The sequence below is a fragment of the Arvicola amphibius genome, chromosome 12 (genome assembly GCF_903992535.2).
Source record: "Arvicola amphibius chromosome 12, mArvAmp1.2, whole genome shotgun sequence".
NCBI lineage: Eukaryota > Metazoa > Chordata > Mammalia > Rodentia > Cricetidae > Arvicola > Arvicola amphibius.
In genome coordinates, this window is record NC_052058.2 from 5584830 (window position 1) to 5601280 (window position 16451).

The 16451-nt window shown below is 39.0% G+C and overlaps 1 protein-coding gene across 2 annotated transcripts in view; it reads left to right on the forward strand.

The window, feature by feature from the left end:
- Window positions 1-16451, forward strand: part of Cenpf (centromere protein F) — a 45432-nt gene that overhangs the window by 20026 nt on the left and 8955 nt on the right. For both annotated transcript variants that reach the window (XM_038349734.1, XM_038349735.1), the window contains exons 10-14: window positions 4622-4757; window positions 6519-9901; window positions 11530-14364; window positions 15282-15434; window positions 15811-15970. In XM_038349734.1, the coding sequence (XP_038205662.1) occupies window positions 4622-4757; window positions 6519-9901; window positions 11530-14364; window positions 15282-15434; window positions 15811-15970 (6667 nt within the window). The remainder of the gene's footprint in view (window positions 1-4621; window positions 4758-6518; window positions 9902-11529; window positions 14365-15281; window positions 15435-15810; window positions 15971-16451) is intronic.

The following is a 16451-nucleotide window of genomic DNA, read 5'->3' on the forward strand; positions in this document are numbered from 1 at the left end:
TTTGTCCATTAAGACAGTTCCTTATCTAGGTGATAAAGTCCAAATATGTTTGCCCCCATGGCATTTCACTGTAAATGAGAACACCTGTCATAGCAAAGAGGAAATTATTAAAGCAGCCAGGAACGAAGGGGGAACACTGCTGGAGATGGGGTGGGGACATTGAACGCCTGTTCCTCAAGTGGAAGCCATTCAGTCAGATCCTGTTTTGGGTTCATCTGCAATCATTTCCAGTGTGTGTTTATTGCAGCAAAACAAATGTTTGCCTTTTGGCCAGTGGGGACCAACCAACAGATGCTTCTGCTAACATTTCCACAGGCAGACTGGCATGGAGCTCTTTCCTCTGTGAGCTTCCCTTTTAGCCAGGAACTCTCCTGCGACTCGATTGGCTGCCTGTGGAAACATTTTGTAGAACTATAGTCTGGTTCAGAGTCTAAACACCTTTTAACATGACTTGCTGAGACATTTTAATAGGCTGGACATTGTCTTGCAGATGTTTCTGAGGACTGACTTTATCCCCATGGGGTCTGGGTTATGATACTATCTCTGAGCCCAGGCCGTACTTGCATGTGTCAACCATGTTCAAATGAAGATAGTCATGTTTGGAAAGTGCTCAGCTACTTAGGAATTTAACATTCATCTTAATCTATGTTTATGTTTGCCTATAAGTCTTCTTTTGGGGATAATAGTAGGAGTTGAAAGGGCTTCTCTGGCTCTTGTACTTTGAATTCTGGTTCAGAGAGCAGAGAATTGACTTGTCAGTAAGAGTATCGATGTAACTTGGGGATTACAGTAGTGATGGCTGTAGTGGGAGCAATCGGAATGTACATTATTGGGCTACCCATCTACTGTGTTACCTTGAGTCTGCACACAGATGCAAATAATATTCCTCCCTTTTAAGACTGTATTCATGATTAAGTCCAACACTGCATATAAAGTGTTTGGCCCAGTGCCCAGCATGTAAGTGTCTAGTAAATCATGAATGTCCACCTGCTTGTTTTTTTTTCACAAATGTTAATGACCTTTGATACTAGATTTATTTGTGGTCACATGTTGGGCACAGAAGGGTCATGACCAAAAGGCAGTGCATTTGAGAGTTTTCATATTTAAAAATCTTGCCAGTTTAATTATCTGGTGTCTTTCTGTATCTAATTATAAGTAAGCACAAACAAGTTCAACATGCTTATAGGTTTTGGATGCTGAAATAATGTGACAGTTGTACTGAAATTTTCCTTGACTATGTTTAGTAAACTAATATACTTCTTGCAATTAGAAATTATCAGTGCTGGAAATGTGATTTAATGGCCCAATCAAGGGTAAAGTTAACATTTAGTATTAAAGTGATAGGGGGGGTAGATAAGCTGCTCACCCCGCTTCAAGTGCCAGCCTCTGTTGCACTGGGGTTTGGTGGTAAAATGCCATCACTGACAGGCAGGATGAGGAAAAGCTTGCTTGGGGACCTTTCTAGGCATAGGGACCTGTATTGTATTAGGTTCTCTAAGGAACATAGTCTGGCAGGCAGGAATGACAGTGCAGAAGGAGAAAGCACGCCTGCTGATCCATCCCATGCCCACATAGACAGCCTTCACCCAGCAGGGGACATATTAAGCTGTGCTTATGGATGGAATCATGAAATGCCACACACACAAATGCAGTTTATTTTGTCTGGCCCTAGGAAATGATGCTTCCCCTGCTGCTGCTAAACCAAAGCTGCTTTGGGTGGGATTGCTTGCTAAGCTCAGTGCTGGCTGTGCTTACGGAGATTGCTGTGCTTTTCCAGAGTAGTGCCCAATTTTGCAAATCATATGAGGACACAAGAGATGCCTAGGAGAATATATCCTTGTATGCTTAACTCATTGTTGCTAATGAGCTACCCAATCAAGACTTAAGTGGCTGTAGCCTCATGGAAAACTAATTGCTGATGGATGGCAGCCTGTGTATCCATTTTCAGATGCTTATTTTCTAAATTCTAGCCTCTTAAAATTCTTGGGTTGGTCATAACCATAGCATTATAAGCCTGCTGGGTCCCAGGATTGGCTGAACATTCCTTTGTTAGGAACAAATATTTACAAATCTAATGCCAAAATGGAGAAAGACACCCTAATCTTTTTATTGAGCTTGCTATTTTCTTAAATGTCTGCAGTTATGGACTGAGACACAGAGAGGCCAATAGGCACCCAGTCATGACAACTTCTCCCCTTTGTGGTACCTCCCGTCTCTTCCCCTCCCCATCCCCTTGTAAGCCTTCTTTCCTGTGGAGGTGCTCTCAGTTTATCATGCACTATCTTCCCAGCTTTCTTATCAAGTCCCAGATTTGATTTGATTCTTTTTGAGTAAGAATAATTTGTAAGTTAAGAAAATAGTAAGTCAACTCATGATTCACCTCTGATGATCTTGCAACTGTTACATTTGGGGAAGAAATACTAATAACAGTGCCCCAATTACACTTGTCAAATGCTTCGAGTGTTCTATCTTTCACATCTGTGATCTCATTAGATGAGTGATTATCCTCAGCCTGAAGAACAAACAAGTGATTATATTTCTGTATATTTATTAATGCTAATTTTAATCAGTTACATTGTTTCACCTTCATGATTATTTCTTGCAAGCTTGAGTACTTACTAGTATGCAGGTTAACCTCTCAGTCTTGATCTATTGCAGCTGCTCTTTTGTTCTCAATGATATCTTAATTGCATAGTCAATTTCCTAGTGTAAGCAGGACAGGATCAGAACGCAGTAGACAGTGCAATACTGACAACAGGCTCTGTCTCATTTTAATGATGAAATGAATGTATATACATGAACACAGCAGCTGCCAGCAAGTTTTCAAGTACTTTCTAGTAGCCAGATTCTCCCTCTTCTTGAATTTGGCTTTGTTACATGGGTACCCATCTGCTGGTAGTAACCAGACTGATAATTGAAGGCAGCCTTCCAACATAGCATCGCCAGGGCCATCTGTTTTCCAACAGTGCAGTAGGGGTTTGGAGGATGGGTCTTAATTGTTTCTTTAAGATTCCAAAAATGTCTTCCTACTTCTCAGAAGGGTAGTTTTGAAATGTAATTTTTAAAAAAAGGCCTTATGATTCCTTTCATTCCCTAAGATGTGTAGTTCTTACTTTGTAGTGATATGCCAGTTCTTGAGGGTAAGGTTTAATATAGGTAGATATACCTTTAAGGTATAAAAAAAATGAGTCAGAATTTCAAGAGCCTTCCCAGTGTTCCGGAGGCAGAAGCAGGTTAGATCTTTTGAGTGTGAGGCAGGTCTGGTCTACACAATGAGACTGTATCAAAAACAAAACAAAACAAAAAAAAAAAAAACAAAAAACAAAAGGGCTGGAGATATGGCTCAGTGAGTAAAGTTACTTAGTGGGCCAAACTTGAAGTCCTCAGTTCCATCCCTGCAACCCACATGGTGGAATAAGAGAACTAACTCCCCGAAGTTGTCGTCTGTTGTCCACATATGTGCCATAGCATGTTCTGCCTTTCCAGTGTATGCACACACACTAATAAATAATAATAATAATTGAGAAACTAAAGGCAACAAGTTTCATTATGACTGGGATGATTTTACTCTATGTTGTATCAGTTTTAGGTTGCTAAGGAGGAGCAGTGGTGTTTCCATTTGGTGTCTACATTTGTCTGGTGTAGGTCATGATTTCCCAACATAGTGGAATGAAACTACTTTTATGTATCTATTACTTTGCTGCACAACCTTGTATGGATGCATATTTAATCATGGATCCAAGGAACCCATGAATGCTCAGGTTCCTTCATCCATTATGAATTCTGTGCTAGCCTGTGATGTGATATATGGATTACTCACTTTCTAGGTGTGTACTGAGTGACTAGGACCACACCTTACTCCATAGAGGGTAATCTTGATGAAGGCAGAGACTCTATTTTATTTATATATGCATTTTTCATAGCACATATTCCAGTATACATACATGACCATTATAAGCTTTGCTGATGAAAGCATTTATTGAAGGAAATTTCATCTATAAGAACACTCTTATGGCCGGGCGGTGGTGGCGCACGCCTTTAATCCCAGCACTCGGGAGGCAGAGGCAGGTGGATCTCTGAGTTCGAGGCCAGCCTGGTCTACAAGAGCTAGTTCCAGGACAGGCTCTAGAAACTACAGGGAAACTCTGTCTCGAAAAAAAAAAAAAAAAAAAAAAAAAAAAAAAAAAAAAAAAAAAAAAACCACTCTTATGATAGTATACCTTAAGCTGGTTTTGCAGTGATAAACAAAAATTTGATCCTGGAGCATTATGATTCAGTATCATATCATCTCTTTGCAAAGATATTTTAACTGATCAGGTTTGGTAGGAATCTGCAGAACTTTTGTCTTTGATCTTATAAAAAGGCTTTTTCTTTGAAGCTAGTCCTTTAGCAACTAGAAAGTTTGAAGAAACATATTTCCTGAAGATACAAGATAAATCTTAGGTTTGGAATCTACTTTTATGATGTAAGTTTATTCAAATAAGATAAGCACTTTCATTAGATACTAGAAGGGAAAGTGTATTCCTGACTCTGATATAGACAGGTCTGTGAAGTACCTTTATTGAGGCAGAATTTATGACTTGCTTGCGCATTTGTTTAGATTAAAACAAACTGTTTTTAGGAAATCAAGAAGGAAAACAGTCTCATTAGGAGTCAGTCTGAGCAAAGGGCCAGAGAAGTCTGCCACCTGGAGGAAGAACTTGGTAAAGTCAAAGTGTGTTTGAGCCAGAGCCAGAATTTTGCAGAAGAGATGAGAGGTGAGTTCAGTAATGTTAATGTTCTATACATTTTGTTTTTACATTTGCTTATTTTGTGTGTGTGTGTGTGTGTGTGTGTGTGTGTGTGTGTGTGTGTGTGTAGGTCAGAAGGCAGTTTGATGAAAAGAACTCTTCCTTTCACCATATGACTCTTAGGTGTCAAACTCAGGTATCAGGCTAGGCACCAAGTACCTTTACCCACTGAGCCATCTCGGCAGTCCAGAATTCTGTTGTCTTATTCCCATGAGGAAAGATTGATGGCATTAGTCGGTTGGAAAACTCTGTCCTTTCTATATTCACCCCCAAAATGTTTGATGTTTTCCAGCATGATAGTTGAACTTTTAAAAGTTGGAGCTCATTGAGTCCCAAAATGAATAGCTTTTACTACTTGGAAATCAGAAGGATAAGCATTGTTACACAATACTATATTGGCAGTGTTTTCTCACCGTAGCATGCCCTTTGTATGTCTTAAGTGTGTTCAGTGCATACAGACCACTGTTCACTCATTAATGTCTCTTAGAAATGGAAAAATCCTACATTAAATGTATGTGTTCCGGTCCCTTAATGCCCATTGTATTTTGATAATTTACTTGACTGAATGGCTTTATTTCCTGGGTTTACGGGCAAAGTGTTATGTTGTACACAGCAAATGAATCTACCATTTGTGCATATTAATTTATAGCATATATTTTACATAAAATTTTCTTGAGATATTTGCATGAAGAATTTATCTTTAACCTGTTGTCCTGAATGTGTGTGACACTGTTATAGTTTTACTTTGTTTTTGTTTTTAATTTTCATTTTGTTTTTGTTTAGATTGGGTTACAGGCTGAGGTCAAGTAATCCTCCTGCCTCAGTTTTCCATGTATCTAGAAATGAATTCCTGAGGCTGTTTTCCCTTTTCTGTGGCAGCTGGTAGAATTATTAGTCTAAAGCTTTTTAAAGAAAAAAATGTAAGAATGAGTTATGACTCATTTTTCAAGATTATCAAAAGTGTCATTGTTTGAGGCTCTCAAATGCAAAGTAGAGGGAAAATGCCTTTGGGGTGCTGTCTATATATGTCTTCAAATCTCATTGGGTAGGTTTGAAATTAAGGGATTAGAAATAAGTTTAGTTTTTCATTTACTATTATATTATGTTACATATTATTTATTATAGAGGCTTTCAATTATTTCCTCTTTACCCCAGGCCTTTTAGTCACTGCTAGGTGAAAATATTGCCAGGTTGGGGGGTGGGGCTGTCAGCATGACTAAAATAAGGTCATGATAGGAGCTTCCAAATGAATCAATCTCAGCTCCTCTTTCTACACTTCTTACTAAGGAAGAATTGGAATGTGGGTGGCATTCCTGCTAACAAATAACATACATTTTTTTTTAAAAAAAAATTCTAAATACTCTGTAAACTTCCTTGTTCTTTATACATCGTTTTTATTAAGCTATGAAGATTATTAGATACATTACTATACTAAAATGGCTGTTTTTCTCTCTGTCTTTATATAAACTTAGGTCATAGGATTACTAGGTGAATTACTTTCAAGGGCTACAGCATTAGTGTCAAATTTTACAGGACTTGAGAGTCTATTAATCCCATTGCTTTTTTCTTTTTTAGTTTAGATTTTACAATTTTAGAAGTCATAGACTAGATATGCTAGGTAACTTCTTTTTTTGAGTTACACCCTGATGCTAGAGTATAAAGTTCTTATAAAGTAGGTATTTGTTGTAAATACTGATAACTTTGTGTTCATTTGTTTTTTTTTAATAGCTAAGAACACCTCTCAGGAAATTATCTTAATGGATCTCCAGGAAAAACTAAACCAACAAGAAAACTCACTAACTTTAGAGAAACTAAAGCTTACCTTAGCTGATCTGGAAGCGCAACGAGACTGTTCTCAAGACCTGCTGAAGGAAAGGGAACATCACATTGAACAACTGAATGATAAGTTAAATAAAATAGAGAAGGAGTTTGAAGCTTTGCTGAGTGCTTTGGAGTTAAAAAAGAAAGAGTGTGAAGAATTGAAAGAAGAGAAAACTCAGTTTTCTTGTTGGAAAAGTGAAAATGAAAAACTTATCAATCAGGTAGAATCAGAAAATGAAAGCTTGCAGAGTAAAATTAACCACTTAGATGTCAGCCTCAAGACACAACAAATAAAATGTCATGACTACAATGAAAAAGTAAGAACACTGGAGATGGAAAAAGAAAATCTTAATGTGGAGATTAGAAACCTCCGCAGTATGATAGACAGCAAGGTGGTTGAGATTGAGACACAGAAACAAGCCTACTTGGAATTGCAGCAGAAAGCTGAGTTCTCAGATCAGAAGCATCAGAAAGAAGTAGAAAATATGTGCTTGAAAGCTAATGAGCTCACTGGGCAAATTGAAGGTTTGGAACATAAGCTTCAGTTACTGTCAAGTGAAGTAGTGACCAAAGACCAGCAGTACCAAGACCTCTATACTGAATATGAAGCATTGAGGGATTTGCTCAAATCAGGAGGTTCTCTGGTGACAAATGAAGATAATCTGAGAAGTTCTTTGGCTTTTGAACAGCAGCCTGCAGTGAGTGATTCCTTTGCAAATCTAATGGGGGAACAAGGAAGCATGCATTCAGAAAGGAATGACTGCTTTGTAGATGGGGACCAAACTGCAGAAAATGTAGCTGTCTTAAAAAATAGAGTCATTTCACTTGAAAGTTCCCTGAAGTCTCAAACCCAGATGAACTCAGATCTGCACAAGCGGTATGAAGAGTTGCTACAAATCAAAGGAGAAATAGAAGAAAACCTCATTAAAGTGGAGCAGATTCATCAAAATTTTGTGGATGAAACAAACCAGTGCATTGGTAAATTGCAGGAAGACTCTGCAGTTCATCAGAATATTGTTGCTGAAACTTTAGCAACCCTTGAGAGCAAGGAAAAAGAGTTGCAACTTTTGAAAGAAAAATTAGAAGCTGAGCAAAGAGAGATTCAAGAATTAAAGAAGAGTAACTGCCTTCTTGAAGACGCTTTGAAGGAGCTACAACTTTTATCTGAAACCTTGAGCTCAGAGAAGAAGGAATTGAATAACATCATCTCATTAAGTAAAAAAGACATTGAAGAGCTAACCCAAGCAAATGGGGTTCTCAAGGAAGCTAATGAGGCCTTATGGCAGGAGAAAATGAATTTACTTGAGAAACATGAGAAGATTTCAAGCTGTATAGCAGAACAAGAGAGAAACATTTCAGAGTTGTCTGATCAGTACAAGCAAGAAAGACTTCTGTTATTACAACGATGTGAAGAAACAGAAACTGTGTTGGAGGATCTCAGGGCTAACTATAAAACAGCACAAGAAAACAATGCTAAGTTAGAATGCTTACTCAGTGAATGCACTGCTGTTTGTGAGAATAGGAAAGTTGAACTGGAGCAGCTGAAGAAAACATTTGCAAAGGAACAACAAGATTTCTTAACAAAATTATCTTTCAGTGAAGATCAAAACAGGAAATTGATGCTGGGATTGGAGGTAGAGCAACAAGCTGTGAGGTCTGAGGCCACAGTCACCAAAAACTATTCTAAGAGTGAGGCTGATAGCTTAAGGCAGGAGAGCTCGACTTTAAAGGAAGAACAAAATAAGAAGCAAAAGGAAGTTAATGACTTACCACATGAGAATGAGCAACTGATGCAGTTAACTCAGACTAAATCTGAACATTATCTTGAAGTAGAATCAGTTGAGAACTCTATAAAAGTAACAGAAGGTGAGATACATAAGTGTAGTTCCCAGTATCAGATGGATATTGACACTAAAGCCATTTCTCCAGACTATTATAAGGCACACTTGGTACACCTTGAAGCTTTGATTAGAGTTATGGAAGTAAAGCTTAACCAAAGTGAGGAGGAGAAAAAAGCCCTATATCAGGAATTGCAGACAATTAGAGAAGTGGGAACTGTGAGTTCACAGGACACTCAGTCACACAAAAGGATTGGCCTGAAAGACTGTGAACTAGAAGCAGAAGAAAAGTATGTGTCAGTGCTCCATGAGTTGTCCTCAAGTCAAAATGAGAATGCACGCTTGCAGTGCTCTCTACAAACAGCACTGGATAAACTGAATGAGCTAGGGGAAATGTGCCAAGTACTGAAGGTGGAGAAGTTACAACTGCAGTCTGAGCTGAATGACTCACGGTCAGAGTGTACCACAGCTACTGGTCAAATGGCAGCGAAGGGTGAGAAGCTAGTGAATGAAGTGAAAATGCTAACCCATCAAGATGTTCTTCCACAGAGTGAGCTTAGGGAAGATGTGTCAGATGGTCTTTGTGATAAACAAAGCAATGTGTCTATGGTCTTGACTCCTTTGGACAGTAGCAGTTTCTGTGAACAAATAACATTGTCAGACAAAGAAGTTCGAGTGCATTTTGCTGAGTTACAGGAGAAGTTTTCCTGTTTACAAAGTGAACACAAAGTTTTACATGATCAGCATTGTGAGGTGAGCTCTAAGATGTCAGAGCTGTGTTCCTATGTTGACACATTAAAAGCTGAAAATTCTGTGTTGTCAATGAATCTGAGAAACATGCAGGATGACTTGGTAAAGGAAAGGAAACCTGGTGCCGAGGATGGACATACATTGTCACTGTCATTCTGTGGGACAGACAGCCCAAGCCTGACACATTTTGGAGAAGCTTCTTTTTACAAAAATGTTTTAGAACAAACTGGAGACACATCTCTTCTAAGTTTAGAAGGTAATACTTCAGCAAATCCTTGCAATGTAGATGAAGTGTCTTATAGCAGTCTAGAGGAAGAGAATCTGACTGAAAAAGGAATCCCAGCTTCCTCTGTGAGGACTGTTGAGGAACTTGAAATCCTATGTCAGATGTATTTGCAATCCCTCAAGAATCTAGAAGAGAAAATCGAGAGTCAAGAGATTATAAAAAATAAAGAAATTGAAGAGCTTAAGCAGTTACTAAGCTCTGAAAGGAAAGAGCTCGGCTGCCTTAGGAAGCAGTATTTGTCAGAAAAGGAGCAGTGGCAGCAGAAGCTGACAAGTGTGACCTTAGAAATGGAGTCCAAGTTGGCAGAAGAAAAGCAGCAGACAAAGACTTTGTCCCTCGAGCTTGAGGTAGCGCGCCTTCAGTTGCAAGAGCTGGACTTAAGCTCAAGATCTTTGCTTGGAAGTGACATGGAAAACGTAAGTATCTGGGACAGACATTGTTTCTCTGTGTGCACGCCTACTTAAACACTGAGTACATTCTTACTGGGTTGAGATAAATATGAAATCAAGATTGGAGGATTCTTAAGTTTCAAAGAAATGAATGAAAAACTTAACAAAAAATTTCCAGAGCCAACCAGGACTCAAAACATGAGGAAACTTTATTTGGGGAATAAGTGCCCATCATGATTTAAATATTCTCTCAGGAAAAATCACTAAAAAAAATTTTTTTTTTGGTTTTGTTTTTTTAAGACAGGGTTTCTCTGTGCAGTTTTGGAGCCTCTGTTGGAACTCACTCTCAGACATCCACCTGCCTCTGCCTCCCGAGTGCTGGGATTAAAGTTGTGTGCCACCATGGCCCAGCATTTTTGAAGTCTGAATTCAAATCTTTAGAATGTATATTGTCCTTAGTCACTGTTCTATTGCTATCAGACTCCATGACCACAGAAACTCTTGCAAAAAAATTTTTATTAGGACTGGCTTACAGTTCAGAGGTTTAAGTTCATTATCAGCATAGTAGGATACATGGAGGCACACAGGCAGACATGGTACTGGAGAGGTCTACATCCAGATTGGCAGGCAACAGGGAGAGAGTGACACTGGGCCTGGCTTGAGCATTTGAAACTCCAAAGCTCATGCTCAGTGACACACTTCCTCTAACAAGGCCACACCCAATCCCTGTCAAGTAGCAACACTCACTAATGACTAAGCATTCAAATATATGAGCCTGTGGGGACCATTCCTAATCAAACTACCACATATACTTTTACTGATTAATGAGACACGTGTAAATATTCTGAACATTGATGTGTTCAAGTGGTTTAGCCTCATGTCTTTCAGAGTGTTTTAAATGTTGTGACATCAGTTATTAAGTGGGACATAAGAAATTATTTGAATGTTAATTTTTTAGCAGCTTGTAGTAGTATCAGTTATTTAAAGAAAATTACTTTATATTTTAGTTCCTTGTAGTTTCTTTTCTAGTTGACCAGCTTAAGTACTAATGCTGTACAGTTCGAGTTTCATTCTACTTCTGTGAGGTAAAGGTCATAGGTCATATTGTGGTGGCAGTAGCAGTAATCATAATCATAGCACCTCTTTTTGTAGGTAAATTAAGACAAAACATGTACCTCTTCCAAGAAAGTCCTGACTAGGATGAGGTTTTCAGACTGAGAATCTGCTCATAAACACTGCTTTTCTTAGTAAAGGACATGAGTACTGAAGATGACACTAACCATTTTACCTGAAGTTTGTTAATCTCTTATTTGATAATCACAAAGAAATGCTACTTCTTTTATCTGCCTAAACAATTGCAAGCTGTGAAAGAAAGATGCAATTTTCATGTTAGATGTAGTTGAAATAAATGCCTTGGAGAATTTATCCTTATAATAAATATCTTACCCAGTGCTTTGCACATAGGTAGAACCCACTGATATTTGTGTTAACTATCTGAACAGAGAACAGGATAGAATTGAGAGCTCTTCTGTTTAGAGGGGTGTGTTTAGCAGAACCCATATGGGCAGTTTCTGTGAAGTAATAGTTAAACCACTGATTCCATTTTGATTCTTCTGAAATATAAAATGCTTTCTTGGTTTACATTATGTTTACAGGCTGTTCGAGTCCAAAATAATAGTTATGATATAAAAGAATCAGAAGTATATGTTTCAGAGACTACAGAGAAAACACCAAAGCAGGACACTGATCAGACTTGTGATAAAGATATTCAACAGGACCTTTGTCTAGAAACTTCAGTCACTGAGACCGAGACAGCCAGGCTCATGGGAGTGAGGTGTGAAGAGCAGTCCCCAGAGACCAATTGTGAGGCACCATCAGAGAACAAAACCCAGGACTGTCCAGAATGCGTATCTCAGTTGTTTTCTAGTCCTAATGTATTGGTACCCATGGATGTTCTGGAAGATCAGGGATCTATCCAGACTCTCCATTTGCAGAAAGACACATCAAATGAGAATTTAAGGTTACTTCCTGTAGTAGATGACTGGGACAAAAAAATTGAAAGTTTATTAAATGAAATAAAAGAGGCAGATTCAAAACTCAATTTACAGGAAGTACAGCTAAAGATCAAGATTGAAACGTGCATGCAATTGGAAAAAATAGTCAAGGACCTCAAGAAAGAAAAATCTGACTTACGTGAAAAATTGGGATCCCTTCCTTGTAACCAGGAGGTACATCAGAGAGTAGAAAGTTCAGAAGACCTTGGTTTTGACTTAGAATCGGGAACAAATGAGTTAAGTGGCTCTATTAAAAATAATGCAGACAACATAGAAGACGATTGGAAGGAAAAGTTTTTTGATGTGGAAAAGGAACTGACCAGGATCAAGTCTGAGAAAGCTAATATTGAACATCTCATCCTCTCTGTGGAAGCTGACTTAGAGGCGGTTCAAGCAGAGAAGCTGTGTTTAGCAAGAGACACTGAGAGTAAACAGAAGGTTATTATTGACCTCAAAGAGGAGCTTTTTGTAGTCATTAGTGAGAGAAACAAGCTTCGTGGAGAATTAGACACTGTGTCAAAAGAAAAAGAAGCACTTGGTCAGACATCTAAACAGATGAAAGAGAAAATAGAAGAGCTGGAGTCTCACCAAAATGAGAAACTCCGTCACATTGAGGTGGTAGAGGCTGAGGTCAAAGACAAAGCAGAACTCCTTCAGACTTTGTCCTTTAATGTGAGTGAGCTAACAAAGGACAAAGCTCATCTCCAGGAGCAGCTGCAGAATTTGCAGAATGACTCACAGGAATTATCTTTGACAGTAGGTAAGCTGGAAATTCAAATTGGAGAGCTGAAAAAAGAGAAAGAATCACTGGTCAAGGAGTCTCAGAACTTCCAGGCACAGCTGACTGAGTCAGAATGTGAAAGGCAGAATATCTCCAAGGCCTTGGAGCTAGCACTCATGGAGAAAGGTGAGTTTGCAATGCGGCTGAGCTCAACCCAAGAGGAGGTGCATCAGTTGAGACGAGGCATTGAGAAACTGAGTGTGCGCATCAAGGCAGATGAAAAGAAGTACTTAAGTACTGAGGAGAAACTAAAGGAAAGCCAGCGTGAAAATGACTCATTGAAAGATAAAGTGGAGAATCTGGAGAGGGAATTGGAAATGTTGGAAGAAAACCACGAGCTGGTGATTCTTGATGCTGAGAATTCTAAAGCAGAAGTGGAGACCCTCAAGGCACAAGTGGATGAAATGACCAAAAACCTGAGAGTTTATGAATTAGACCTTGTTACAGTTAGGTCTGAAAGAGAAAATCTGACCAGGCAACTACAAGAGACGCAACGTCAAGTGTCAGATCTGGATGAATTGTGCTCTTCCTTTAGAAGTCTGTTGGAAGAAAAGGAGCAGGCAAGAATACAGATGGAAGAAGACTCTAAATCTACAGTGCTGATGCTTCAGACACAATTAAAGGAGTTCAGTAAGGAAGTAGCAGCCTTGTGTAATGATCAGGAAATTTTGGAGACCCAAGAACACAGTTTAGACCAGCTAAAGGAAGAAATGCACCGCTTGAAGAGCAGCATTCAGAAGCTTAAAGTTCACATAGATGCTGATGAAAAGAAGCAGCACAACCTCCTCGGACAACTGAAGGAAAGTAAGCATTATGCAGATTTGCTTAAGGATAGAGTTGAGAACCTTGAACAAGAATTGCAGCTCTCAGAGGAAAAGAAAGAGCATGTGACTCTTGAAGTTGAGAATGCCAAAGCAGAGATACAGACTTTAAAATCAGAAATACAAGGAATGGCTCAAAACATCCAAGATTTGGAGTTAGACCTTACTAATACAAGGTCAGAAAATGAAGATCTTATGAAAAAATTAAAACAGGAACAAAAGCGAGTTTCTGAATTAGAAACAATAAATTCTTCGATTGAAAACTTAATGAAAGAAAAAGAGCAAGAAAAGGTACAGATGAAAGAGGAATCCAAAATTGCAGTAGAGATGCTTCAAACTCAATTGCGAGAACTAAATGAGACAATGATTTCCTTGTGCAATACCCAAGAGGCTTATAAGACCAAAGAACAGAACCTGAGTGGTCAAATACAAACTCTTGAACTTGAGAAGGCCCAGTTGCTACAGGACATTGGTGAGACCAAGAATAAATACATTGTTTTGCAGTCTTCTGTAAATGTCCTCTCTCAAGAAGTAAAAACTGGCAAAGAGAAGCTAGGAAAGAAGGAGGAAGAGGTCAGGACACTGGAAGATCAACTTAAAGGTCAAGAGCAGCTGGCATGTAAACTTTCCCAGTTGGAAGGAGAGCAGCAACTCTGGCAGAAACAGAAACTAGAACTGGGAAATCTGAATATGGAGCTGGAACATAAGATCCAAGTACTGCAATCCAAAAACACTGCTTTGCAGAGCACCTTTGAAGCCCTGACGAATTCTCACAAGCATTTAGAAAGTGAGCTTGGATTGTTGAAGATACAGAAAGTATCACTTATCCAAAGAGTAAGTGCCCTGATTTATTTCCATGTAGAAAGGAGGGAGGGACTTCCAGATGGTTCTGTGACTTTGTGTTTATAGTGTCTTGACTACAGGAACATTGCATCAGCTCAAGTAGTAGTGATTGCCCTGATATACTTGTAAGAGACATTTTGTGTGTGTGTGTGTGTGTGTGTGTGTGTGTGTGTGTGTGAGAGAGAATTGGATTAGGTTTTTGATGGTATCGCTTCATGGAAATCTTGGGGTCATTATCTGTAGTTCCCCCTATCAAGCTGAGAACCACTGTGACAAGAGTGTAACAGATAATGATTATGGTCTGAAGGCAGCCCCTGCCCTTTGCACCTTAAGGAGAAAGAATACCTAAAGATATTGATGTAGATAGGACTAGTGGAACACTCATGGCTTCTAGGGTGTGGCTTGAGAAAAATCAGCCTGATCAAGAAAGGGATTCCTTTGAATTAATTTTTTTTCAACATTCAAAGGAATGTCCAGAAAATGAAGTCTATCACAACTATATTTTCCAGGATTTGTATATTTATAACTTTAATCCTTGGCATGTTTTATTGGATTAGAGTAGCATGGTGGGATTAGTAGAGCTCTAAGAGCAGATAAGAATCTAAGGTACTAAATACAAAAAACTAAGGCACTCCCTCAAAACATTCTCTGATGGTGTTAATTCAAATTGAAGCCTTTGTAAAGGGTCTTGAGAGTTAGAAATATTATCTGCCTTTTTTTTTTCTTACTGCTGTCTTAAATCTGTGCTGAAAAGAAAATGGAAACTCATTAGTAGGTTTTGAGAAAACCAGGTGAGTGGATTAGTAGGGTGATTTCAGCCAGGTCCATTTTCTTAAACTGTGTGTTGTAACAGTGGTTTATTCACAGCAGACTACCCAGAGCAGGTGCTGATTAATATTAAATTCCAGGTCAACACAATGACTGGGAAGGAAGCGGAGCTACAGAGGGAGCTGCATGAAATGGTACACAAAACAGCAAGGCAGAAAGAAGAATTCAATAAAGAGAAAAACAGGCTAACTCAAGAATTAAAAGTACCAATGGAAGAACTAAAGAACCTCAAAGTAAGAGTCCTCATGGCAGACTTGTTATGCTCTGCTAATTAGGCATGCCCACTCTTTGGTTGTCTTTGTAAGGCATTCTGCAGTGAGTCAAACTTTGTTTCAGGTTTTGGAACCCAAGCTTAGTGCTCAGATTTGTAGTGGTTTTCATTATCTAACACTGTCATGGGCCTGTGATGCTGGAAAAAGCCCAAGCCTATACTGGCCATCAGGGAGACTCCAGCAGCTGAATAGAGAGGGGGGTTTGCTTTATGAATTTTGAGATGTTATATTTTAAACATAGCTCTACTGTCTGCTGCTCTGATGTGTTTTAGTTGTTTTTCTATATACTTGTAAAATGAAATTTAAGGTTTTAAATGAAATTACATGTGCTTTCTAGGTAGAGCATCATAAATATGTGAATCAGCTTGAGAAGGAATTTCAGCGTGCTCAGGGGAAAATAAAGTTGTTGCTCAAATCCTGTAAACAGCTGGAAGGAGAAAAGAAGATGTTGCAGAAAGAAATCTACCAACTTGAAGCTGCCCAGAAGCAGAAAACTGGTGGGTGCTAGCTGGAGCATATTGGTTACCAGAGGCTGTCTTCTGGGAGTCAGCACTCTATGGGGGGAAACCTGAATTATGTGGGATTTCCCTCTTTATACTGTGAATATCATTGACTAATTTAAAGGAACTGCTTTGGGCCTATAGCAGAGCCATAGGGTAACAGAGCTAGGTGGGGAAAACTAAACTGAATGCTGGGAGAAGGAAGGCGGAGAGAGGAGAAGCCATGGAGCCCCGGTGGAGCTGGACAGAACTTTACCCCGTAAGTCACAGCCACGTGGCGGCGATACACAGATTAATAGAGATATGTTAAATTAATATGTAAGAGTTAGCCAATAAGAAGCTAGTGATTTAAATAATACAGTTTCTGTCTGGTTATTTTGGTTCTTGGCAACCGGGACGAACAAGCCCTCCTTGGAACACTGAATGGTACCTTTGGTACGTACCTCTTTCTAATGGGTATCCATAAAGAATATGCCCT